This window comes from Chroicocephalus ridibundus, chromosome 3 (assembly GCF_963924245.1).
Source record: "Chroicocephalus ridibundus chromosome 3, bChrRid1.1, whole genome shotgun sequence".
Taxonomy (NCBI): domain Eukaryota; kingdom Metazoa; phylum Chordata; class Aves; order Charadriiformes; family Laridae; genus Chroicocephalus; species Chroicocephalus ridibundus.
In genome coordinates this window covers 96,531,613-96,558,844 of record NC_086286.1, presented here as the reverse complement: position 1 = coordinate 96,558,844, position 27,232 = coordinate 96,531,613, and the positions used below count along the sequence as shown (strand labels likewise).

Sequence of the window (27,232 nt, the reverse complement as noted above, 5' to 3'; positions counted from 1 at the left end):
CAAAGAACAATACATGGAACATTTGTGGTAACAAGAGTATACAACAAAGTGTATACAAGAAAAAAAGTCTGAAAGAGAGGAAATAAGTTTGCCATAGTTTGGGGTCAAGAGAAGTCAGGTGAGCAAATTGTGTTTACTTCAAGCAGGAAATCGGTGACAGCACTATTCTTGGAAAGAACAGGCAGAGAAATAAGGAACAGAATGAAACCTCGCAGAGTTCAAGTTACAAGCAGAACAAAAGCTGAGAACGCTAAAGCAGATTGATACGACATCAGTTCTATTTGTCATTAGGTGGTTTCAGTGCTGTCTTCTTTTTATTAATGGATTTTCTTCAGAGGTTTTGGAACTGGAAACATTTTCGGTGCTAAGAATCTTGAACTTTATATTTTGCAAGGAATTTTATCGGAAACAAGATATGAGGTCTCCTTTATCAATTTTTCTTACTAAAAATAAATTTAAAATTTCCTCATTTCTGCATTGCATGACTTATATCAGGAATACTGAAAACATATACTTTTTACTATTTTTAATTTTCCAGTGGAAAGTTAAACATTTGTTATGTCTAATACTATACAAGTATACATATATATACACACATACACATATATATATATGTATGCATATAGTTTGCTGAATCTCAGTTATGAAATAAATCACAAACCTCTGCACACCACACCCCCAAATTCTTAGAATTTAGAAGAAAAAAATCTACAGCATTTATCAGTTGTGCAGGAAGCCTTACCTTTGACTTCTGACATTTTGAAATAATAAGCTGTCTTGTTTTTCAGATCTAGCTCTGCTTACTATAATCACAACCTTGTTCACGTGTTGTAACCGCGTGAATCTATCCCTGTTAGCAATCGTGACATGGGTCATTCATTACCTGTTGTGTACAGGATGTCAAGCTAGATGAGCATAAGATGCTTTCTGGCTATAAAACCCCCTAAATTATCTTTATGCTTTAAATGATTTTCTAAAGTTAATAAGCAAGGTTTCCCTTTAAATTTTGGTATCAGAACGGCTTGCAGTATATCTTTTATCTTCTTTCTGTTTAAACTCACAAGAGAAATCTAATAGTATTTCCTTCTCTGCAGGTTTAAGAAGTATTATTCAAAGAAACTGTACTTTCTTCCCAGGCTGTCAGTTCAGTCGTCACTTGAGGATTTTTCTGCATAATGATTGTATATTTCCATGTAAAAAAGAACTGCAACTAAATAGTGTTGTTAATGCTGCTGTCTTTTAGTAGTAGAGGTATTTGCTTATCTAGTACTTTTAAACTACAGTATATATTGCTTGCCTGCCTATTTATATGTGGCCCATCTAGCTTTCTATAAATGCATACCTTTTTTTTTTAAAAAGATTTTCTGAATTTTATGGGCAAATTCTGAGATGAAGCAAGCTATCAGGTAATTCTGGGACCTATGGTTTCATGCACTTCTGACCTTAAACCTCTCACCTCAGTGAAATAATTTAGGTCTAAATGTGCCAAGGTATTGAGGATATTTGAAGTGCCAAAACAATGAGGCATAGATAGTAGAAAACATACATTTTACTGCTTTACATGTAAAACAGCATAGAGGAAAAAACCTTGTAACAGTTGAGGTCAGTACTAGACCTAAAGGTGGAAGTCAAAACTTAAATCTCCAAGTTTGTGGCCATTCTGTCAGGCTGGACTTCTTTTTCTAATGCAAGCCCTTGCTGCTGCAAGGAGGTCTACTTAAACTCCTAAACCCATTGGGTTTTACCTGCTGCCGATTTTACTTTGCATATTCTTAAGAATATGTGGAAAGTACATTGTATGGCTCTGAAATTAATTTGAATGTCAGCTGATGTGACAAACGTTTGGTCTGAATTTGGGTTGTTGACTAGAGACTCTAACAGATGTGTACCTGCCTTTTGACTGATTAAATGTGTAAAAGCTGATGGAGTTTAGATGAAAAGATGAATTTCCATGGCTGGTCAGTGTGGTCAGCTGTCGGTTTGTCCTTCTCAGGTAGGACAAGAGGGAACAAGGACCTGTTTGAAAACAAAACAGCTACATTGTTGGCAGGCTAGGGAAAACATCTGATGGCTTTGGTTCACAGTTGCTGGGTCTTTTTCCCCTGGATGCGTTATGTTGTATTTAATAGGTGGTTTTGCTTGTTCTAGTTGTAGCACATTTGAAAGCAGCATATAAGGGATTTAATGATTACAAAACGTTTGTACAAGAATTTCTGAAAAAATATGACAAGTAAATTGTAGGAGAAAAGGAGTGAACAAAAACTGTTCCATATAAAACAGTAAAAAATTGTTGAAATAACACTGGTGACAGTTCAAGCTAATTCAAAAATCAGTTTACTGCTTTGTTTTGATGTAACCCTTCAAGTCTACCTGTTGAAACTACTGAAGGTGATCATTAGACTTGTTTTATTTTGAGTGTGTCATTTCGGAAACAGAGCTATGCCGTTTTAAGTTTGTGTCAGTCTTTTTGGCAGCTTCTCACGCGGCAGCAGCGTTGCTCTGTCAGTTAAATGCCATGCAGAGAGGGGGAGGTAGGAGGGGCATAAGGCCTTCAAGACGCAAAATAAACAGAAGCAAAACTTGAATATGAGAAGGCTGTTGTATTTGCCTGTTTAGTAGGGACTCTTTTAAGTAACTTTCATTTTGGCACTGTAGTGAGGGGGGAAGCAATGCCAGTACTGAGAGGGCTGCAGCTGGTGGGGCTGGGGTGGGCAGGCTGTGGTGACCAGGGTGGCCCTGTCCCTCTCTTCCTCCATGATAGGGAGTGGAAGAGCCCTTCTTCAGCAAAAATGGTTCCAGTCCCCTGACACCAGGTCTGTCGGATGGTAACTCTGCGAGCAGAGCGTGTTTCTGGGCCTGTTGGGACAAAGCTGCTGGAAGCTGCTGGGCTTTCCAAGCCTCCCATGCCTCCTTCAGGAAAGAAATATCCCAGGTCCAGGTTGAAGCTAGGCCTGTGAGGAGGGAACGGGGTGTGCCATGCTGAGCAGGGGAGAGGTTGGGCTGGCTCTTGGGCTCTGGGTCTGTGTCCTTCCCTAGGGGTAGGAGAGTACTGTCTCCTTCCTCTTCGAACTTTTGAAGTGAATATGGGACGGAATGGAGGGTGTTTCGCCTCAGGAATGGCCGTGGGAAGGGGCAGTTGCTCTCGCCCTGCTGCTTGAACCTCTCTGCTTTGCTGGGCCCAGGCCGTGGCTTAAGGAGCCGGGCGCGCTGAGGGCAGAGCCGGCCAGAGGAACCGCTGCATCCTGCTGCCCCTCTCCTTCCCTTCCCCATCGCTGCTGTGGCACTACTATTTGTGGAGCTGTGCTTTGAAACAGGATAAGGAAGCGATCTGATCAAGCCCTGCAAAAATAGATGATTCTAAAACGGTAACTAATTCATTTTAAAATGCTGTCCCATGAGCACTGTGTTGGCAGTGTTGCGGGGGCGATGTATGGATGCTGTGAAGATGGGAATGAGCACCTGGGGCAGAAACTTCTGAAGCTGTTGCTGGTGTGAAAGACCTCGTGTAGTTTCATGAGCAAAGTTCGCTTAAATTCTTGCCATGCCCTTGCTCACGTCTTCAGGGTTAGATGTTAATATTGGCGTACTCTTTCAGAGGTATCAGTGCAGCTGTTTGTGGAGCTGTGCTGTATTTAAGTGAGTGAAATGTTGTGGTTTACATAAAAAAAACAAACCCCAAAAACTTACAAACTAGCCTTCAAAATACTTGTAAAGGTTTGTTTTGGCGGTGGTGGCTTTTTTTGCGCCCCACAACTGCCAGCACAATTGCAGAGACGGCTGTTTGTGGGGTGGGTGGGAGCAAGCCTCCAAGGGTAGGAGAGAGAAATCCTTTAAAGACTTTTCCGCTGAGAATACATAATGTGCTATTTTCTCATGGTGCTTGCTGGCATCCATTCTTCCTGTGCTGAGTTCTGCTCGATTTGTTGAGGCTGCCATCACAGTTGTCCATCACTGCTGATCATTGTTGTCTTTACTTGACACTTGTTTCTTCATAAACTTCTTTTGCCGAGCATTTGTTGATCAAAAAGCACACACAGTGCTCTATGTACTGTGTTTAGTCCCTTCTTTTCTAAAGCAGATAAAGGAAAGCAGGGAGTGATTTAATTTTATTTTGTGCTTGTTTATTTGGATGTTTTGGGTTTTTTTGTCGATTTGGTTTGTTGGTTTGTTTTTTTGTTGATTTTTTTGATGCTGGTAGGCTGTTAGGTCAGATCTGGTTTGCTCTAGGCTTCAATGGTTGAAAAGAGAGTGGGGGACATCAAGGACAGAGTATTAAAATCCAGTCCTTGACTTGTTTTGGTAATAGCTAAGTAAACTTAGAAGGTTACACATGTTTCAACTTAGTGCTCTTAGATTTGGAGGTGAGCACCAAATAAGTTGCTGGAGATGCCACCTGAGGTTGCAGAGAAAAGTATGGCTCTTCCTCTGCTGGTCAATATGAAGATAAACAAGGAGCGAGAGCTTAAAGTCTTACTCCAAACCAACATGTAGATGTTTGTTTGCTACAGTATGTTTTTGAAAAGCTTTAATGCACATTCTGAAATACTTTTCCATGACCATGTTAGGTTGTTGCTTGCAACGGCAGACTGCTTAATGGTCCCTCAGCTTTATGTTTGTATCACACAACTGTAACTAAATTGCACTTCATACTAGAATAGTATGGATTTGGCTGTAAAATTAATGCACGTTTAGTGTAACAGAAGAGTTGCAGGGAGGCTCTGAGAAGACCTGTGGTCAGAAAATCATTAACAAAGGAAGAACAAAATAATAGTCTATGACATTTCTCTGGAGGGTATAGAGTAAAGGCAGTGGACAGAAATTGTAAGAAGATGAAAACAATATTTTATATTTCCAGAGTTTTTAGATTTTTGCATCGAAAGTCAAAGAATCAAACTTTTAACCTGAATTTATGTGCTATAATGCTCATCTCAATTTGTTGTGTTAAAATGGTAGGAAGCTGGAAGCCAAACCACAAGGAAAAAAAGGGAAATCAAGAAATATATTTTTAAAGATGTAGTACTGTAAAGCCAGCCCCAAATCCACTGACTTTATATTAGGTTTTATTAACATTAGGTGATGAAAAATAAAATAGGCTTTGATACAGTACTTACATGTGTTTCTAAAATAACTCATATCTGTACCAAAGTGCTAGCAGAGTCGCTGTTTTTCCATGTTGGCCCATCCAGCCTATCACCACAGATGATATTAGTGTAGGAACTACCAAGGAAGTGGTTTTGTGACCACTGATCCAGGATCAGATTTACTATCATATTATCTCCTAATGTAACTTTGATCAAGCAGGCAAGCTATCACATTTCTTAAGTTAATAAGAGTACACAGTATATCATTTGCGCTGACTTAATGCCTACTGTGGGAGGAAAGACAGTAACTATTTGGCATAAAGGCTTCCAATACAAAATCAGCCTGTCGAGTCTAAACAGTATTTACTGTCTTTTCAAACCATGACCTCACAGCAGATATTGGAACAATGACTCAACTCGGTAAATTGTGCTCTGTTTTATTTACAGAAGACAATAATATGGAATTATTACCTATTAAAATAATTTACTGAGCATGTGTACAGTTAGATTTATTTTTCATTTCTCTTGAAATCAAAGCTTCATTTTTTTGACTATAAGTTTGCTTGGGGTGAGGAAGAAGTTGCAACAACTTTCTTCTGGGCGCTCTTCTGATTCATAAAGTGTAGCGGAGTAATGACATTAACAGTCATTGCAGACATTTTAATGCCGGATTAATCCATCCATGTGAGAGTTATTTTTTATTTAATGGCATTGCTTGGGGCATGGAATTTGAAGAGATACCGCTTTCTTCCTTTGTGTAAGTAGGAAAATGAAGTATGTTTTAAGTACACTAAAATAGACCCTTAATATTTTATGAAGAATCTGTTCAGTTGGGCAGAATCAAATTATTTTAGTAAGCTTTCCTCTCCTACTTTATTCTTTCTTACATAGTGCATCCTTCATAAATTCTTGAGATTATGAGAAGGTGAATGTATTAAGCTGTGCAATTTGTTCTTTAAACCGAAATACTACAGCTTGCAATTTATGTTTTTTCTCAGTTTACTGTAAGATCATTATATGCTTTTAATGTAAAGTTCCAGAAGACTTTTAATTAAGTACTTAGAGTAAGCACTTGATTTTTCTTTTTCCCCTGTATTGCTCTTCTGAATAGATTGTTAGGAAAAGATAGATTGATTGCATTAATTGAAAATTACAAGCAAAGTAATTAATTGATTTACAGATGTATTTCTGGATACATTACTTCTGCTTTAGTTAGAGGTATTTATCTTTATTTTCATCACTGTTGTTAAGGTAGCTTGATGGTGAATGGGCGGCTTAACTGCTGGTACACACTGTCCACTCCCCTTGCTTCTTAAGCATGAGGGTATAGTAGTATTTGGTTCCTTTTTTCTTACCCAGACGGTGCACAGGACCAAAGCGGGACAAAGGGCTGGCTTAACGTGGTAGCACATATCCTGAGCTGCCACTGCTTTTCATGAAAATGCTGCATTTTGCTGGTTCTGACTCAAAGGCAGCCACATTTGTGCCAGTTATTTCATACCCTTTTAATCATAACTTTTAAAATGTGGGTTTTCTTTTTAGGGGAAGTCTTTGTAAAAGGCAAACAAAAAACATTCAGTTTCGTTTGTTCATGTTCTGTTTCCTCTTTCTTCACAAATTACTGTTGAAACCATTGCTCAATTCAGCTTCATGTGGAAGAGGAGAAGGGCTCACAGAGTGTTTAGTGTAAATTGGTGGCTGAAGAGAAGTTAGTGCCCTTACTGGGAGAAAAAATACAGAAGCTGGCTAGCATGGGGTCTGGTTTTCAGCAGCTGGCCAGTTGCTGTGGATATAGCTTCATCGTACCTGTGGGATGTGTGATCTTTTGCCTGGTCAAGGGGCCATGAAAGGTAGGGGGTTGTCCTGGTGGAGGCAGAAGGACACATCGCTAGGAAAGCAAGCTCTTAACTGTGCTGCTCACAGAACTTTTCATATTAAACTTTTTAATGAAGAAGCTTAGAAATAACATCATGTCATTTGTCAGACAGACAAAGACCAATGCTAGGGTAGAAGGGAATAAGCCTAATAAATGTTCAAGATGAATTACTGTATCACATACATGATCTATTAATAGGGGAGAAGAAAAGAAATAAATGCAACGTATTAATGACTTCGATGCTCAGTGGGAATAATCAAGTTGTCAGCTCAAAGTAGTGTGTTGTTTTTATCAGTGTGCTGCACAGAGCACCAGATATTGGTGCTAAGTTTAAAGCAAAAAGTAGGAAAATTTGAATTTTAATGCTTGATTAAGCTGGTTGTTTATCTAGCCCGTTAAAATGTCATAGATATCTTGCATTAGCTTTTTTAGAAATGGTGAAACAAACCTTGTAATGGCTGTCTGGGAAGTAATCTAGGCTTAGAGAACCAGGCAAGAAGAAAATTGTAATAGTTGGGTTTTGCCCTGAGCCCATGAAATTAGGTCATTGTTTAACTATATTTAAGTAACTGTGGTTATTTACATTGATATAATTATTTATAACTGTGAAGCTTTAAAAATAATTTATGAATAAATCCTGATATTAAGCAGGATTCTGTTGCCTTTTCCTGAGTGATAGTAATGTTTCCCTTTAAAAATTGGGATAATGAATTGAATAAGGTCTCCTAGATACCGCCACTTAAGAGGTTTTTGTTTGTTTCCTTGTTTTACAACATGATGATTATGCAGTCCAAAATAAAATTAGCCTTTCTTTTCTACCCTCTCACCTTTTTAATTGCAGAGAGCCAGGGTTTATTTGTAGTGCTGGGAAGCTCTGGTCTTCAACCAGAACACTATGATACCTGGTGCTGCACAGCTGCAAAAGGATTTCAAAGGAGGACAAGAGGGTTATGCTGGAGTCCAGGCTCTCTCTGCAGGGGATACAGAGAGAGAGGTGAAGTGATCAAAATAACAGGCTGGTTCTTTGCAGCACCATGCTGAACTAATACATGCAGTGAATTATGCTTTTTCAGCCTCACAGTAATTAAAACAAAAGAGGATATTAGCTTGGATGGGTTTTTGCTGTATGGATAGATGGGACATGTTTCTAATCACATGCAGAAAAATTTGGCAGGTCTTGTGCACAGTCTTGCCAAAGTCTATGAGAACCCAGAGAAAACTAAATGAAAAATACCGTCTAGGTTTACAGTCAGATTGTGCTATTGTGCATGCTTAGAAAGTAGGTATTAGGTATAGCCGTGCAGGTCAAGTCAAGAACTCTTTTTTTTGCTAGATTGAGTTTCAGGTGAAGACCGTGTCCAAGAAACGGCTAAAATTGGAATTGAAGACAGTTCTCAGGTGGGGGGACAAACCTGTGAGTCATCAGCACAGAGATAGATGATGGCTGAATTTGTGTTGGCAGGTGCTTGGATCTCTGAGCATAATGGAGAAAAGGATGGGGAAAAAAGGTCAGGGATGGAGGTGTACAAAGCTCCTGCAGCAATGTAGAAGAAAAAAATTATCTGAAGACTGTTAAATGAGCAGCTAGAAGAAAACTGAAGGAAAATAAACATTTTGTTTTATTTTCATTTGTAGTATTCTGTATTTTTGCTTTTGACTTCCACTGAATATAAAATACTAGATCTAAGGCTAGAACAATTTCAAGTATTTAGGACTTTGTGTGTTTTCTCTCACTCTTAAAAAATAACTTAGCCCTTTTTAAAAGAGAACTGGTGTAACACAGGTTGTATTGCATTGTTGAACAAATGGAATAAATGTCAGTGCCATTTTGATGCGGCGCTATGGTATCAAGATTTTACTGCGGCATAATAGATAATTTGTGGTATCAAAGATAGAATATCACACATGACACGCACAAGTGATTTCTATTTTAAAAAATTTCAGATAATGTGGGTTTTTATGCTTTGCTTTCTCTGTTTTCTTCTCTGAACCTAAGGCAAAACTAGTTTCACAGCTTGCCTGCACAAGCTGTGGTAGGTTTTGTGTTTTTATTTGTCTTAAACATACCTACAGAAAAGATGCAAAGTTCATCTAAGAAGAGATAACTAAGCTTTCTCTTCTCTTTATGTCCTAAATGTACAGGTCATCAGATAAAAGGGAGACTTCGGTAATTTTTTAGGGTATTTTTTAAAATACCCTAATACTTTAAGAATACAGGGGAGATAGACTGATTCTTAACAATTTTAAGGTAGTGGTTTAGCAGGGGCTTCAAGGAGAGCTTCAGAATATTAGATTGCGTTGACCTACCTGTAACGTTTGCTCTAAGAAAGTGGGTTATTGGTCTTAGGGCTCTCACCCTTGTCCCCTGAATTTTGTCTCCTGAGTCTTCTGAGGAGAAGGGACACAAAATTTACCAGGACAATTTCATCTGACCTATTCTTGTAAGTTGTCTCCTCCCTGGTAGCTATGTAGGACTGTGTGGGGGCATGAGCTGTATGTGATGACTCAAGACAGAATATCCTCCTACTTTCTCAATCCTACGTTGCTGCTGGTGAGCTGAGAGTCTCTCTGGAGATCGGGGAGGCTGTGGGGCGGTTGGGGGCGTACCGGGGTCCTCTGGGAGCTGGATTTCAGAGTTCCGTGGTGAAGACAGGGATAGTTTGGCTGAACATGGCAAGTCAGCTTTGCCAGAGCATGGGCTTCACAAGAAGTTTTATTTTTTTATTTTATTTTGGAAAAATAAGTGTCAGACTGCTACACCTGCAGAAAGCCGAAAACTGCAGTGCAGGAACTGAGGGCAGATTGGAGAATGCTGGTAGGCGGAACACGTATGATTATTGGAGGGGACATGATAGGGGCTGTTACGGGACACAGGAAAAGAGAATAAAAAACATGAGTACGGAAAAATTCTGGAGATATTGCTCTTAGTAAAACATTTTTTTGTTTGTTTGTTTTTTAGTTCAAGCAGTATGTTTTTGACAGCAATAGTGAAGAACTGGAAGATTGGTTAATTAACATACTAAAATGGAGTATCTACCAGTGGAGGTAAGACATTCTTTGAACATATATGGGGTTTTTTTCTTAGCATTGTCTTACAGTTCCCAATACAAGTAGCTAGATTAATGGCACTATTACATAAGCATTGCACTGAGAACAAAGCTGGTTTAGGAGGTTTCTGTACACCTCCATCTGTCTTTTCATTGCACTTGCAGGTGCTCTGATGCAGCTGCTCTAAAGTATCACTAAAACGATCAATTTAGAAAAAAACAGAATCAAGAAGCCCTTTTTCCTTCTGATGGTCTTTTAAAATCTGATATCCTGTGATCCATTTTGTGTTGTGGCCTCAGAAAAGATTAGTTTGGATAACTAAATAAGTGCTGAGCTAGTGTGGGGACAGCCTGGACTGGCCAGGATATGTAGGAGATTTTCCAACTTAAGAAAATAAATAAACCCCCGTAATTGTGAAGGGAAGTAAAGTTTTGGCCCTCAGTATAGGATCAATTGGCTTTAACTGACTTTCTAACTATTGGAGACGTTCAGTCTCAGTGGTTAAATAATTTTGAGTATTGAAATGCTGTTTTGATTGTAAGTGCTAAGTAGCTACCAAAGGTTATGAAACCCTCTGTTTGTTCTAACCTGTGTGTTAGGATACTCTTCTTATGTATTATCAGGTCTTCTGATACATGTTTGTGTGCTGCATTAAGCTCACGTATATAGAGTTGCACGTATATAGAGAGCTCCTACCGAAGGATTCTTCTGCTTCTTACAGGCAGACAGAACAAACGTGCAGTTCAATAGCGTGGTTTCCGAGTGCTAATTATATGCTATAAAATACACCAATAAACTCATTAAGTATTAAAATGAGTTGTGGACATTTAATGTCATTGAAATTAGTGAAGATTAGCTGTACATTTGAATGGTATCTATAAAAACGAAATACTTTACGTGAGTTTAACTTTTTTATTGGCTTTTGTATGGTTAGCAAATGAAAATTAAAGACATTGTCTAAGTTTGAGTTTATCCTTTAAAATATTTAATCTCTGCACAACACTTTCTATTATATAGTTCAAAGAACACTGCTTTCCTTTGCAGTGATGTGAAAGACTTTGACAGAAAATAGTGGTTTGGTTTATGTCAGCTCAGGGCAGTGGATGCTCCCCTTCTCCCAGGTTAGAGTGCACGTGGAACAAGCTGATGCTTGGCAAAAAAAAAAGCCATCCTCAAAGCTCAGCTGATAGACTGCAGTCCCCGGTACCTGCGGTGGCATGCAGCATTGCTTTCTGGATGCACAGTTTTGTGAACTGTGGCTTGGTATTTCTTAGTGGTTTTGCAGTTGATACTGGAGCAAGGCATGGGTGCCAGTTCTCAAAATACTGTTGGTGGCTGAGTGAGGGCTGTATTACTGGATTAAAACATGTGGCACTGTGTTTGCTGGACCCTGTGTTCCGTCTGCAGGGGTTGCCTGCCCAGGCAATTTTTAGTGGGCTGGCTGGGGATGCTAAGTCAGCCGGACTGAGGAGGGAGGGAGTAGCCCCAGCTGGAGCCGTGTTAGACACAATAGAAATACCACAAGTTCACTGGACAGCCCTTTTGGCAGTAATGCAAGATGTTGCTCTCTTAGCTTTTTTGTTGAATTAACTCGTTTATAAAATGGACCTTCAAACTTGTCTAATTGCACTAGTTCTGGATTGTTATGAATTTTCCTATTGGGGAGTTAACGGACCCTGAAGCACTTGGAAGTGACTGCTTGGCCCAACAGCTCCTGCAGGAACAGTTTTCCCTTCTTTTAGTGGAGGCAAACTGTTCAGGGACGTAGACAGTGCCGCTCATTGTGCTGGGGAGTCAGAGGCGTGCAATGGCTTCCTCCCTTGAAAGTGTGGTTTCATCAAAATGCAAGCTGGATGAGACTGCCCCATGGCATCCTTTGTCTAAGTCCTTTTGCTTTTTCCTGAGTGTTTTAAAGTGAGCTCCTTTCTAAGGTATTGAACAGTTTCATCGCAGGTTTTATGCACATACCGCAAAGTTTGTTGCCTAGCGGCAAAGGGTCATGGCAGATCTGGGATCTCTGTGTCTCTGCTCAGTGGCAGGTCAGGTTCCATTTGCAGAAGATATGCTTGTGTCATGGTAGGTGAGGCACATGTGATAACGCAGTATGGTAACCCCAGAAGATCAGTGTAGAACTTCTTGATTCTAGCTTTAAAGACCACTGAGGACATCCCTACGCAATCCTATAGACAAAGCAGTGGAAGAGGGAATTGTCCTAGCGCTGCATACTGTAGCAAAACTTGCGACATCATTCAATTAATCTGTTGAAGTCCCTTGATTGAAATTTGAATGAACACAGGATTTTTAGACAAGCTGGACTAATTGCATCATCTAGATGCTGTAGTTCTGATCTTGCAGTAAGGACCCTTGATCTGAGTTCTTCATATTCAATTCAGCTTCAGAAGCAAAATTCCTCTTTCACTGTCCTCTGTTACTTCAGTAACATACTGTTTCTGTATTTTTGTAAAGTGCATGCATAGTCCTTGTATTGGCTGTTAAACCAAGGTCAGAATTAGCTTCTTGTTTATAGTTAAAAATCTAGACCTGTGCTGTGGTGCTTGACGCCTTCCAGCTCCTCTAGAGTGGATACAGAAAGGTAAATCTTATCTTGAGTCATATGCCAAGATAATTTAGTTGGTAGGCTAGAGGCAGCCCATAAAGGTACCTTTGGTTTCAGGTGACTGATAGCTGCTGTGGCAATGACTTTTCTTTTTTGCCAGCTACTCTGTTTCAGTCTCAGTAGTGCAAACACCCAAATGCATGTTCAAAATTTTAGAAACAAAAAAAACCCCCATAATCCATTCAAGCTCCAGCCAGGCTAGCTTTTTTTTTTACGTTTACTGCTTGCGTGTTAGACCCAGAAGATGGACTAATGTGCATGAAAGGTAGTCTGATCTAGATTTTTTGGTTGGTTTGTTCCTCAAAGAAGACAGTGCTTGCAGGAACTAGGAAATTTGATGACAAGTGTTTGCAGAAAAGTGTAGTCTATTTTATTAATCCAGTTGATAGCGTTGAAGGAAAACCAGTAGAACTCATTAAAGCCTGTAGGATTTTAATTTAAGTATCAGCAGGCAGTTTTAAATTAGCAGAAAGGTGCCAGTCTGTGGCTGCGAAGAAGACAGTGAGAATTAACACATTACTACTAACAAAGATTGACTAAAAATGGGCACGTTGTGCTCCTTGATTCCTGCCTTCCCTCTAGAAGCTCTCCATCTAAAGCCCTACATGCCCTGGTCAAACACTTTCTCTGCACAGTTGGACCACACTGTAATTCAGCTGTCCCCGTCCTCATGTCAGAGTTGAGGCACTGCTAGATGCATGGTCATTCTGCTTCAACAAGGGCTGGAAGCAGACCATGCTCTTTTTCTCCTTGTTGGCAGTATTTTTCCCCTCTCTGCAGCCAAGAACCGGAGCAGAGCTGCAGTATGGAGGTATCAGTAAGTGCCAGGTTTGTATTATGCTGATGGTGTGCTGTGATACTTCTCTGATAGCAGTTGATTCCTTCACAACAAAGAGAAGTTACTGTGGGCAGGATTTGGTACATCCTGTATTCTTGTTTACCCAGGACATGTATATCTAAGGAAGCTGTGCAAAATTGTACATAGCGTTGTCCTTTTTAAGGACCATATAGTCATTATCCCCAGCTTGTGTTCTAAAAAGTTTGTTTTCTGTTTGTTTTCAGTAACTAAGGTGCTGACAAGTTTTGACTTCTTCATCCTCATAAACATGAGTGAAGTTCAGGCTATGGTAGAATTCTCCGTGGAGCTCCACAAATTCTTCAATGTGGATTTGTTTCAAAGAGGGTAGGTAGTGCATTCTTTCAAACCTTACTGTGGTGGATGGCTGATGGAAAGACCTTAATGCGTACTGTCATGTAGTGTTGCTTCATGTATTACTGACCATTTTTATAGTGATTTGAAAAATCTTTATTCCTTATTGGAAAGGCATATACTTTCTAGGAATAAAATACTCCAAATAATTTGGCCTAAAACCTGAATTGTAATAAAATGCTTTTTTTCAAATTGGAAAATAGGGAAGATCTGTAGATTTGGAGGGGAGATTGTATTCTGATCTAGGCCTTTACCCTTTCATATCTTAATTTCTGTGATGCATTTTATTTGAAATATGGTATGTGTTTCTCTTCAATCTTTTAAAAATGTTGCTGCTGCAATTAACTTATTAATTTATCAGTTTGGCGGTGGAGAACTTCACTACCTTCTTCCTTCTCACACTGTGCTGTACCTCCACAGTTAGAGAAGGCTCCACACTGCCTCATTAGACTCTCACGACCTCCTCGTATTCCGGCTCGTCTCTGTAGAAGGCTTTTTCACATTCCTTTCATTTCATGTTACCTGATTGTCCTCAGATTACTTTCTAAGGTCGTCCTTTCCCATTGCTTCGTAGGAAATAATCCTTTGTAGCTTATTTTCGAGTGTTAAAGATTATTGGTCATCTAGCATTGTGGTACATTGCCCTTCTGTCAGTCTTCTAACAGACTGCAGTAAAAATACATGTCACTGTTGTAGTTCTTATGATGTTTGTTTTAGATAAATCTGGTTGAGGCTGTGTCAGTGTTTGCAGGCAGGGAACAATATATATCAGTGTTGATTTATGATAGCTCCTTTTTCCAAAACATTGTAAAATAACTACTTAGAAACATTTTAGTGATAAGAAGATACGTTCTAGTTTTTAACTTTGGTATAGTTCAAGGCAGGTGAAGGGGGGTTATTGTTCTTGGTAGGAATGTTTTTTTGTTTGGTTGTTTTTGTCAGGGTGAGTTGATGAAGGTAAAGTAATGGGAAAATTTCATTGTTTTGGGATGCACATAGTTCCTCCAGCTTGTACTAACCCTCTGAGGTGGCTATTTTAGGGAAGAGTGATACAAAAAACAAGTAGGATTGGGAAGTTGCTCAGGAGAAAGAGGCATAAAATACTGTTATAAAATATATCTTGGCTAGCTAGCCTCTATCTTTGCCATGTTACTGTTAATTTTCATCTATATTTTATTAAAGCTAGCTTTTCTCTAAATTTGACCTGAAGCTGGTACTGACAGAAGAGATTGCACATTATGCTTGCTACCATTTGCAGTCAAAGTATATGCAACAAACTATGTCCCCTTTTTAGGAAAAATTGTAATTTCACTCTTCATGGTAAGAGGAGGATTAAGAAGGCTTAAGAGGTCTGGCAAAACACTGAGAATATTCTAATTACTTCAACAAAAAAAGCACAGTCTGTTGAACTGCGTCCTCTTTCAATCTCTGAAATTGGTGGGGAAGGAGAAGGTAGAATATGGCAGCACGTTAACTTTAATAGAGAAGAGCCTGAAGAGAAGGAAGTCTTTTGGTTGTCTTAACCTTACAATTCAAATGATTCCTCAGAAAGGTAGTTGAGAAGCAAAGCACAGCAGTATAATTACCAGTGCTCTACTTGGCATGTTTCTTTTTAACTTACTCTTTAAAAAGCAGTAAATTTACAGGGCAAGTTCAGAGAGGTGGAATGCTGACATAATGAGAAAAGTGGCATGAGTAGACATTACCTCTCTGGTTTCAAGCTAAACCTTTAACTCTGCACGTTCCCTTAGAAATCAATGTTGGGAAGGAGAGGGAGCTTCCAGAATAATTCGAAAGACTTCGAAAATTCATGTGACTATTGCAATAATTTCTGTCAATTTGGGTAAGTTTTAGTATTTTTCTACGGAACTGTCTTTGTATTTATTGGAGACAGGATGTAATATTTACATTGCTAGTGGAGCTCTTGGATGATGGGTTGAATCAGCAGAAAAGGAAATCTTTAATTTCATGGAATTATAAAATGGTTTGTGTTGGAAGGGACCTTTAAAGGTCATCTAGTCCAACCCCTCCTCCAGTGAGCTGGGACATCTTCAACTCGATCAGGCTGCTCAGAGTCCCGTCCAACCTGACTTTGAATGTTTCCAGGGATGGGTCATCTACCACCTCTCTGGGCAACCTGTGCCAGTATTTCACCACCCTCATTGTAAAAAATTTCTTCCTTATAGCTAATTTAAATCTACCTTCTTTTAGTTTAAAGCCATTACCCCTTGTACTATCACTACAGGCCCTGCTAAAAAGTTTGTCCCCGACTTTCCTGTAGGCCCCCTTTAAGTACTGGAAGGCTGCAATAAGGTCTCTCTGGAGGCTTCTCTTCTCCAGGCTGAACAACCCCAACTCTCTCAGCCTGTCCTCACAGGAGAGGTATTGCATCCATCTGATCATTTTTGTGGCCCTCCTCTGGACCCACCTCAACAGGTCCATGTCTTTCCTGTGCTGAGGGCTCCAGAGCTGGATGCAGTACTCCACGTGGAGTCTCACCAGAGCGGAGTAGAGGGGCAGAATCACCTCAGCCTGCTGGCCATGGTTCTTTTGATGCAGCCCAGGATATGGTTGGCTTTCTGGGCTGCAAGTGCACATTGTCAGCTCACGTCCAGCTTTTTATCCACCGGTGTGCCTAAGTCCTTCTCAGCAGGGCTGCTCTCAATCCCTTCATCCCCCAGCCTGTGTTGATACTGGAGGTTGCCCCAGCCTGCGTGCAGGGCCCTGCACTTGGCCTTGTTGAACCTCATGAGATTCACATGGGCCCAGTTCTCAACCCTGTCCAGGTCCCTCTGGGTGGCATCCCATCCCTCAGGCTTGTGAACTGCACCACTCAGCTAGGTGTCATCTGCAAAGTTGCTGAGGTTGCACTTGATCCCACTGTCTATGTCAATGATGAAGATATTAAACAGTGCTGGTCCCAATACAGACCCTTGAGGGGACACCACTTGTCACTGATCCCCATCTGGACATTGAGCCGCAGACCGCCACTCTCTGGATGCAACCATCCAGCCAGTTCCTCATCCACCAAACAGTCCATCCATCAAATCCATATCTTTCCAATTTAGAGAGAACGATGTTGTGGGGCAACCGCGTCAGAGGCCTTAGAGAAGTCCAGATAGACAACATCCATAGCTCTTCCCTTGTCCACTGATGTAGTCGCTCCATAGGAGGCCACTAGGTTTGTCAGGCAGGACTTGCCTGTCCTCCATGTACCTTATTATAGCTTCTAGGAGTATCTGTTCCATGATCTTCCCAGGCACAGAGGTGAGGCTGACAGGTCAGTAGTTCCCAGGGTCCTCCTTTCTATGCTTTTTAAAAGTCAGTGCAATGTTTCCCTTCTTTTCCAGTCACCAGGGACTTCACCTGACTGCCATGACTTTTCAAATATCAGGGAGAGAGGCTTGGCTACTACATAAGGCAGTTCCCTCAGGACTCTGGTGTGCATCTCATCAGGTCTCATAGACTTCTGTATGTTCAGGTTCCTCAGGTGGTCACGAACCTTATCTTCTCTTACAGCAGGAGGGACTTTGCTCCCTCAGTCACTGCCTTGTGGTACATCTACTCGAGAGGTGTGGAAGAGAGGTTGCCAGTGAAGACTGAGGCAAAAAAGTTGCTGAATACCTTAGCTTTCTACTACTCCATTGTTACCAGTTTGGCAGTCTTGCTCGTCAGGGCGGGTACCCTTTCTTTGACCTTCCTTTTCTGGCTGACGTACCTGTAGAAGCCCCTTTTATTCGTGGTGTCCCTTTCCGAGTTCAGTTCCAGCTGAGCCTTGTCTTCCTGACCCCATCCCTACACAACCAGGCAGCGTCCCTGTATTCTTTCCAAGATACCCGTCCCTCTTGCCACTGCCTGTCCATCTGTTTCTTGCCCTGTAGTTTGACCAGCAGATCTTGACTCAGCCATACCAATTTCTTGCCCTCCTTTCCTGATTTCTTACACCTAGGGATCTTACACCTAGTTTCATTACTAACCTCCTATTTTTGAGCTACCATTGTGTTTAGTATGGCTTCTCTCACCAAAAGTCAGGTCTAGAATTTATTGTATTCTGGGTTTGTTTGGGATTGTGTGCGTTCAAGCCTACCCATCTTAGCATGCCTGTCTCATAGTGTTAGAAGCTTAATGACCTTCTGAATAGTGTAAAATGAAATGCTGGCTATTGTAAGTAATCACATCAAGCTCCTTCTTAAAACTGAATAGATTTTTATCCAAACTTAGTTGGAGGGTGAGTCCCGATTCTCACTCTTTTGATTGTTGAAGTCATAATTTACAGCCTAAATTTCCTTCTGATCAGTTTCTGGTTGTTTGTTTTTCTTACCAGCATTGTCCTATGGTTTGAATGACTTTATCAGTCCAAGTGTTCACCCTGATGTATTTTTAGATGTCAGTCTTTTGTCTGTTGTATTAAAAATGAGCTGAATCAGTTTGGTCATTTGAATTGGTGGCACATTCCGCACCCCACCTCCTATCCCCCTTTCTGTAGAGTCCACGTATCCCAATATCCAATCAAAACCATTATTACCTCTTCCTGGTTTTGTAACTGCTTGAAGAAATCTGCCAGCTATTGCATCCAACTGTAGCATGTTTTTTGGATCTTTATCTGTAGTGACACTATTGCCAGAAGCACTTCTGACTGTGTTTACGCTTGCAATTAATTTGGTGGTTTAGGAATGAATTACTAGAAGCAGTGTTGACATCCCCGTATCTGTGTGGTTCCAGGGTTACTTCAGACTAGATTTAGTCTCGTCCTCTGGACCAGATGTTTTGCATTGTGAGTGTATTTTGAAGTTGTTCATACCAGTAATTGTTTCATACTTTCTGTCCCCGCAGGGGTTGAAGTGCATTTTGTGACATGTAGATCACAGCCTGCGGTTTAGTTTTCTCCAGGAGACGTCTAGGTTATGTACGTGGAAAGATCTCAGTGAACTGAACCAGCACGTAGCAAATGGGGATCATTGGAGAAAGTACCTCAAAACCACTCTGCTGATCTAAACCGATCAATAGTGCAGACTCAGCCACAATTTCTCATAATATTTCACTCAAGATAAAATTTACCTGAAGGGTCCTGTAACAAACTCACTGTTATAACTGCGTTATTCTCCTAACTGACCCTTTAAAGCAGACTGTTCATTTTCTCTACTTTAGGGAGAGAAGGGAACAAAGGGAAACATAATGCAGCCTGAGTGAGATGTGGACTGGAGAAGTGGAGAATGAGTTGGCTGGAAAGCTGGTAGGATGACTGGGCCCAAAGTGTGTCCTCAGTGGTACAAGGTCCAACTTGCAGCTGATGACTAATTGATAGATACTGGGTCAGTACTGCTTAGTGTTTTAATTAACAGCCTGGATGATGAGACAGAGTGTCTTCTCAGGAAGTTTTTGAATGATAACAAATTACAGGGAATGGTTAACACCCTGGAGAGCAGAGATGCTGTTTGGAGGGATCTGGACAAACTGGAGAAATGGGCTGATAGGATCCTCAAGTTAAGGGTAAAAGCAAATCCTACAGGTGGGGTTGAATAGCCCAGTATGTCAGTGCAGGCTGGGGGCCAACTGTCTAGAAAGTACCTTTCTAAAAAAAGTACCTGGGAGTCCTGGTGTACAACGGGTTAAACATGAGCCAGCAGGGTGTTGTGGCAAAAGAAAGCTGTTTCCTGAAATGATTTTTTGCCACACTGACAATTACTGTGTCTGTAATTTCCATTCGCATGTTGTCTCTTATTTCTCTAAGTCCTTTAGCATAAGGACTCTTCTGTGTTTGCACAACAGACAGCTAGTTAATTTATTAGGGTTATTACTGAAAGGCCTATTCTGCCTACTGATAATCATTAATAAGAATAACCTTTTTAATACTTTGTCAGCAAGCTTGTTCCAGGTAACTGAAAGGAAAATCAGTTTCAGATGCAGAACAGATGACAATGTTCTCTTGAAACATTTTCATATGCACTTAGGACATCACATTCTTGTTTTTTCTAGTGGTGATGTTCTCAGCTCTAGATGGACGCTAAGAATATATGATGCGCCGATAAAGTGATTTTGACCAATCTTTTGCTGATGTTTAAAATTTGTGCAAGTAGGAGGTTGTGGGACATCAGTGGCAATTTTAGCACTGTTTGTAACACAAGTTTGGGATGTTTATTTATAACACTTTCTGTTCTGCTTGCTGCCCCGGCCTCATGATGACTGTGAATGTTACTTACGATGCTGTTTTTTAAAGACGTAGTTACCGTAAGAGCAAGCTGTCTCTTTTCCCCATTTTTCTATTGTGTACTGTGGATCCTTACTCCTCCACATTTACATACATGTTTTGTATGTGTCAACATCCTGAATTGAAATACAAATGTATTGAGCATTTCTGATTTCAAACATCCGGTTATTGAAAGTGCCACAATACTTTGTAGTGCTCAGTTTAAGTTGCAGTGTTCCACCACCGGATGATGAATCCTGGTGTCTTAGCTTGGAATAGTTATGCCTCTCTTGTGGGTAGTGAGAGAAGTTTCCTGGTAACCCTCAGTTGTGAGATGAGATTTTCATTTCTCTGGAGCTGTGTATTGCTTTTTCACCTGTGAACTGGCAAATCTAATGGGCTAAAGAAACTTAAATGATGGTTTCTAGTTCAGCACAGTGCACACATTGCTTCAAGGTCTGCTTTGAAAATAGCTTTAGTCTGTGTTTTCCCTATCTCTGTGTATTCTTATAATCCCAATGTTAAATTCTTATTTTCTCACTAACCATTTGTTATTTCGTCAGTAATATGCATGCACACACAACTACGTAGACTATTTTCAACAGTAATGTCTCTATGTCTGTGATTTGACTTTTTTTCGTAGCAGTTTTCTTTGTGAAGTAGAGTATCTGCTGTTTCATTGTGGGTTTTAGAAACAGAACTTGGTAAGGGTTATTTCAGCTAAGTGTAAATTCGTTGTTAACTCAAGTAGACTATGAAAGGTGCAAGTAAAATAAAGTATTAACAGTGGGTCTTTATTATAGCTACAGGTTTACATTTGAGCTCAGTGTGTCTAGTTATCTGTTATTTGACTTTGTTTTGCGTTAAAAGATTCTTGCAAAAGCACTTCAAGAGTTTGCATTAATAATGGAAGTGTACCACACTTTGAAAAGTGTTTTTGCTTTATAAGTACTGGTTAACAGATGCAAGAAGAATATTAAATACCTTCTGCAGAAGGGACTCCAGTGGATTCTAACGTAAAACACATTTTTAGAGGTGTATCATATCTGAAATTAGGTTATTGATAGGATTTCAGTAGCATTAAGTTGCTTGTAAAGCTAAGTCCTTTTGAAAGTCAAAGGAATTTAAGTTTTGGAGACTACTGGTTATTTAGCCTCATGTATTCTTCTGTTCCATAGATTTATTTTTTTTCCATGTCCAGACACTTACTGATGTGTCTGAGCAGCACTACATTTTACGCTTCCATGTGTGTAGTTGTGTAATGTAGCATAAATGAAAATACACTGAATCAGAGCATGATAATGAATCTTACTATGGTTACACAGTAATTTCATAAGAAGTAATGCAATATATGAAAAGTTATATTTTTTTCTAGATCCAGTGAGTTGTCTACATTAATTTTATACTTTATTAACAGGAAATTAAAATTTGAAGAGTTCACTTTTAGTAGGATGACTTTTCTTTCTCCTGGCTACATCAGGAGTGAAAGAGGTAGTGTCCTTAAATAAAGAAGTACCCTCTGCTAATGTTTTGTGTTGTTAGCACATGATCAAATAACAAACGATTAAGGGACAAGGAGCATTCATGCTCGCCTGTTTGGTTTTCTTTTTAATTCATACAGCCTAGTCATAATTTTACTTTCAAACCAAGTTTCTGTATGACAGAGCTTTCTGGAAATAAGTGTTGTGAATTGTCTTCTGACATGTAGCTTATCTTCTGAAGTATTGTACTATGATCTTTACTGAATGTAATACGGTCTTTACAAAGGGAGAAGAAAGCTGTCAAATTCGTCTAACAGCTGCAAGATGAGCTCAGTTCTTCAGCTCATGGTTTTACAATAATACAAATAGCAGTAATATGGGTTTAAGATTTGGAGGGCCAGGCTGTAGACTCAAGGAAATAGTCTGTCTAGGAAAAACATTGGAAATACTTTTCTTTTGGTTTTATTTTTATTTTTTAAAAGTGGATCGGTTTCTAATTCAAGAATGGATGCACACAGACAGTTCCTGCTTGCTCTCTGAGGCAAGAATAGGTAAGGCTGGGAATGAGCAGTGGGAAAGTCATATATTAAGTGGATATTGCTTCAGAAGTTAAAAGTTAATATCATCAAATATCCCCCTAGCCCTTCTGATGCAGGATGTCTGAGAGACCAATGACATGGTCTGGTACCAAAGAGCAATAACAATTTGAGTACCATAAGATGGTACTTCAGAGTCTTGTCTTTTAAAATAAGAAGCCTTGTATTTGTTGAGAATAGCAGTTGGAAAAATAAGTGGAAAATTGAGCACTGCTTCCATTGAATTAGCTGGGAAATTAAGGCTTTTGACGTATACTCTGCCATAGCTATGTGAGTGGAACTGAAGACCTGGGGAGGTTGTACTGCTTATCTTCAGATATCTGAGTACAATACCTGTGTTAGGAGACTTATAGACACACAGGACAGCTTATCTAGGGGTCACCTAGAGCCATTGTAAATTGTGCTTCTGCTCTGAAGCCTAGAGAATCCTCTCTGCCCCTACCCCTGTCTTAATTCCGAAAAAACTAACCTCCATCTTAAGAAGTCAAATCAGATCCTGAAGCTGCCTGTTTCAGGTACATATTCTGATGTGTAAAGATGATGGTATGGGTGCTTATTTTTTCAATCATTATTCATAGAGACATAGTGTCTGGGGGTATGTTTTATAAAATCTGAGGTGCATTGGTTTTTTTTTTCCTGTATCCCCCCATTGAATCCAGACATTGAATTTGGCAAAATTACATTTTTAAAAACAAAACAATAAAAGCTCAGATGTGTACTTATACCATCTTAATATCTTGCTGGAACCTGACAGCACTGTGATAGGCGCAGCTGTTTTGTGTAACAGCAAGGTTATATGTAATTGTGATATGGCTTACGTCATTTGTCCTCCTTTAAGGGTTGTATTTGGGGTGTCTACGTAATTCCTTCTTTCTTTGTGCAAGCAAAGAATGATGTGTCTTGTATATGTAAGACCAGGTACCATTTCACGTTGCAAAGCAAAGATTATCTATCAGCATGCCTTGCCATGAAGACTATCAGCAGAAACATGATCAGTGAGTTTAGTTGAGTGAGGGAGTAAATGGCGGTGCAAGACAGTACTGAGTATAAAGGGATTCTCTCTGGAGAAGGCCCATCTTTTAAATCTGTAGAACAATACAGCTGGCTGTCTCCTCTGTGTAGAGTGAAGGTAGAATAGGAGTAGGTGTTAGTTGAAGACATCAGAATAATGGTTTCTTGAGCATGTACCTTCTCTTTCTAAATCCAAGTCTTACTGAGTTTAGTATTCTGGAATAGCATGTGACAGCAGTAGCAGTTTTAACTTGCATTAAATACATGTTTAATCATTAAAATTGCTGATTTTGAGACTCTTTCATGAGTTAGCACTCTTTTGTCCAGAAGAGTGTAGCTTCTGCATAGGCTTACAGTTCAGATCTGTCCCTCTGGTGAAAACCAGAGAAAAATCTGTTATTCCTAAGTGTTCTGCCCTATTTATGTGTGCTTGGTTAATACACATAATAGTTACAGCAGAGAGGTCATTATATTAGGTCTTTAAGTTAGTTTGCCATCCGTAGCTATCTGAAGGAAGGGAGAGAGAAAGATGCTCATTCTGTGTTCCAAAGTCTTGACTGCCTTGTGATGCAACAGAAGTTCCTGGTATGGTGTCTTTTTGTGTCTCTTCTGCTGCACATACATCTAATCATGCTTTTATGTATACCTGCATCTGTAATCACAAACAGCAGTTTACTGGATCATCACATACTTCAGAGAGCATGTAACTTTATCTGAATATGGAACCAGGATCAGTCCCACCACCAAGCTCACACTTGCTGCCTCTGCTTCAGTCAGGTGCGCTCTGCAAAATATCTTCCTCTTTCAGTCCTTAAATCTCCTGCCAATTACTGTACTCCATATAAAGTAACTTCTCAGGTTTTTTGATTTATTTTTACATTATTTCATCCCCCTCCACTCATTCTCCCATTCCCAGATTCTTACTTGTGTTGGCTCTTGGGAAGGAAGCTCAAGAGACTTCCAAAGGTTTAGAGGCACTCCGAACTGGTGCATCACGTTCGTGCTTATCCATAAATAACTCCATTTGTTTCTCCACAAAGTTTTAAGATTACTTTAAAAATGTTTTTTGTTTCTCTGAAAAGATAGTGAATATCGTACACTAAATGATCAAGACATCTGCTGCTACTCATTGTGTATTTTCATGTGTTTTTAACACCAGAAGTAACTTTCAGGCTGCTGGAGGTAGCCAGACTGGGGCGGGGGGAGGGGGGGAGGGTGTAAGGTGTATTTTTCACCTGTACCAATTTCTTTGATGTGGGGGAAACAGGTTCAAGTTACGTCAGGGGAGGTTTAGATTAGATATTAGGAAACATTTTTTCACTGAAAGGGTTATTAAACATTGGAATAGGCTGCCCAGGGAGGTGGTGGATTCACCATCCCTGGAGGTGTTTAAAAAAAGGGTAGATGGGGCACTTAGGGACATGGTTTAGAAGTGGCTTTTGTCAGGGTAGGTTAAAGGTTGGACTCTATGATCTTAAAGGTCCCTTCCAACCTCAGCAATTCTATGATTCTATGATGGTTGTGTAACTAACTGCCTGAGCACTGGTTTTGGTGGAGTGAGAAGGTGCACCCAGCATGGCCCATTGGTAGCACCACGAACTCGAATCTGTTGTGAAACAGTGATCTCGTCTATAGGTTTGTAGTTGGCTTGAGCCAGTACAACTGCATGTGTCTGCCAAAAGGCATGAAATGCATTTCATATTCCTGTTTTGTTTGCTTCTGCAGTCATGTAGTTCTGAGGCCAATAAGACAGGCCTGCTTTTGGCAGCAGCATAGTCAGAGAGTGGGTTAAGCTGGCAGCAGCACTGGGCTAAGGGTGTAGATGTTACAGGTAGGGAGATCGGTTGGATGGCAGCTGCCTGAACAGGGTGGCCCTGCTGCTTCTGGTGCTTCCTGTGTGTCTGCAGTAAGGCTTTTCTTCTACCTTCTAGTGGGTTAGCTCAAAGTGGTCAGATAGCAGAAAAATAAAAAAAACCCCACAGAATATGATTCTGGTTTTGTCAGTTTTATCTCTCTGGATCACCTTCCACAGGATCAGATAACTGTCACTGCTAGTGCAGAAGGACTAGAAAATACACAGGAGGAGTGGGATCCCTACTTCTGTCACCAGCTCATTCTTGGGCTGGTCTAACTGTAATGTTGGACCACATCCTGAGAGAAATGTCTGTAACGGTTTCAACCTCTATGTTAGGAAAATATCTTTTGAGCAGGAGAGGCCACTATGTCAGTATGATCTGCTGAGCGAGAACAGCCCAGAGATTAGTATGTTTTGAAACAAAACCTCTGTTTGAACTTCTGCATTCATCTCCACTGGCATCCCTGCCCGTAGGATACAGAGTTATGACAGATATCAGGTATGTCAATTCTAATTTCCCTAAGCTCTCATGTAGAGATACAGAACTTGCCTGGCAATGCCTGTTTGCAGAGTTTCCCCTTCCTTGCTGCTGGCTGCTTCTTGCCACCGCAGTGCACTGCTCTATCAGTTGTCCCGGCTGAGCTGCTGTAGCAGCCTGCTTTAAGTTGAGCTGCTTCATCGGTCCAGTTTGCAGCATAGCTCTGCAAGTAGTGTTGGTGTAATTGAGGGGGGCAATATATTGCAGCAGAGGGTCGAGAGGGAGTGTCTGGGAGGACAGGGCAGAGGAAAAGGGGAAAACAGAACTCCTTAAACTTGATTTATTTGAAAAATTCTTGTATTGTAAAAGTATAGTCTCATTTTCAAGACGTTATTCTTGGTATTTGCTTATTATGAGAAGGGGCAGGTTTTTCCCAGATGCCAGCTTGCAGAAGTGGCAAAGAGAAGGACTTGCACAACTGCAGAGTACAGAGAGACCCACCCCTGATATCTGCTGGGGAAAGGGCCCTAATCATTTCCAGAATGCCAAGTCCCTTTCCCTAGGTCAACTCTGAAAGGAGGAAGGAAGAGATGGTAGAAAGGCGAGTTTGCCGACCCCCGGCTTCTAATTCCCCAAGGAGAATCTGCATTCTGCTTCGGTGGGTTTTGCAGATCCCAGCTTACAGGGAGGGGTGGAGGGAGGTCAGCCTCCTAAGGGGAATACAAGGATTCAGATACCCATGGAAAGATTAAGGCTCCTCAGTGTACATATACAGTAAATCATAGTATCACGTTGGTGATCATCAATCCTGTTACTGTGTTTAGCGCTTCTTCTGTGTACCTTTTCCCTTTTCCCCAATATATTGTTCTGCCCTTCTCAGTTTTGGTCTCGTAGTCTTTTTGCAGTCTTCCCTTCAGCAATCTTTGTTTCCTACCTTTCCTGAATACATTCCTACATAAAATTTATTTCAAATTTTTTTGGGTACTATCTGAAGTTTTCTGCAATGCTCATTACAGTTTTCTCAAAATAAAAGCCTTTGACAAAATGTAGACTTAGTAAAATATTTTTTGTTTGTTTTGTTTGCTTGTTTAATTTTTTAGACTTGTTGAACAGGTTCAGTAGGCACTGTGTGTCTTCGGGGTATCCAGCTTGTGGAACCTGGCAGGAGAAAAAGGGGTTTGGCTACTTAATCTGTTTGTGCCTATGTAATTTGTTTAGTTTATTTAAACTAGTATTGGAAGGTTAATTCTTGTGAATTTGGATTTTTAGCTTTGTTCTTCTAAGGGTGTATTTGCTGTCATGTACTAGATGGGGTAGGTGTTAGGAGACGGAAGATATTTTTGCTGTAGGAGGTAGCTCTACAGTTGCAAAAATTAAATAGTCTATCCAAGAACAGCAACTTTTTTCATTTTCATGAAGGGCTAAGAAGTGGAGTGTGTAGGAATCTTTTGCTTTCAAATCTTGAGAGCTCATCTTGAGAGCTCACCTTACTCTTTGGCATTCATGAGTTTTAAGGATCATCTTAATAGGTATATGAATTTTGGAATTTAGAGAAACAGATCTTGACTTCTGCTGCTAACTTTTCGTAGCTTGCTTCTAATATTGTTCTGGTAATATTCTCTGAGATTATTACATAAAAAATATGTTAATAAGGAATGCATAAATGCAGTACACAGTGAGCAGATCTACTTCTCTCAGTCTTTTTAGAGTTGAAACCCTTGAAGTTGAGGAAAAAAATAATTTGCAGGAAGTGGCAGTACAATTTCACATTATTTCTGAGTGTGGAGTCCCA

At 40.2% G+C, this 27,232-nt stretch overlaps 1 protein-coding gene across 5 annotated transcripts in view; it reads left to right on the top strand.

Annotated features, from left to right (window-relative positions):
- Positions 1-27,232, top strand: part of FAM135A (family with sequence similarity 135 member A) — a 97,636-nt gene that overhangs the window by 4,789 nt on the left and 65,615 nt on the right. For all 5 annotated transcript variants that reach the window (XR_010070435.1, XM_063330238.1, XM_063330239.1 and 2 more), the window contains exons 2-3: positions 9,917-10,002; positions 13,685-13,805. Coding sequence is in view for 4 of the 5 variants with exons in the window: in XM_063330238.1 (XP_063186308.1) it covers positions 13,729-13,805 (77 nt within the window). In the remaining variant the exon portion in view is untranslated. The remainder of the gene's footprint in view (positions 1-9,916; positions 10,003-13,684; positions 13,806-27,232) is intronic.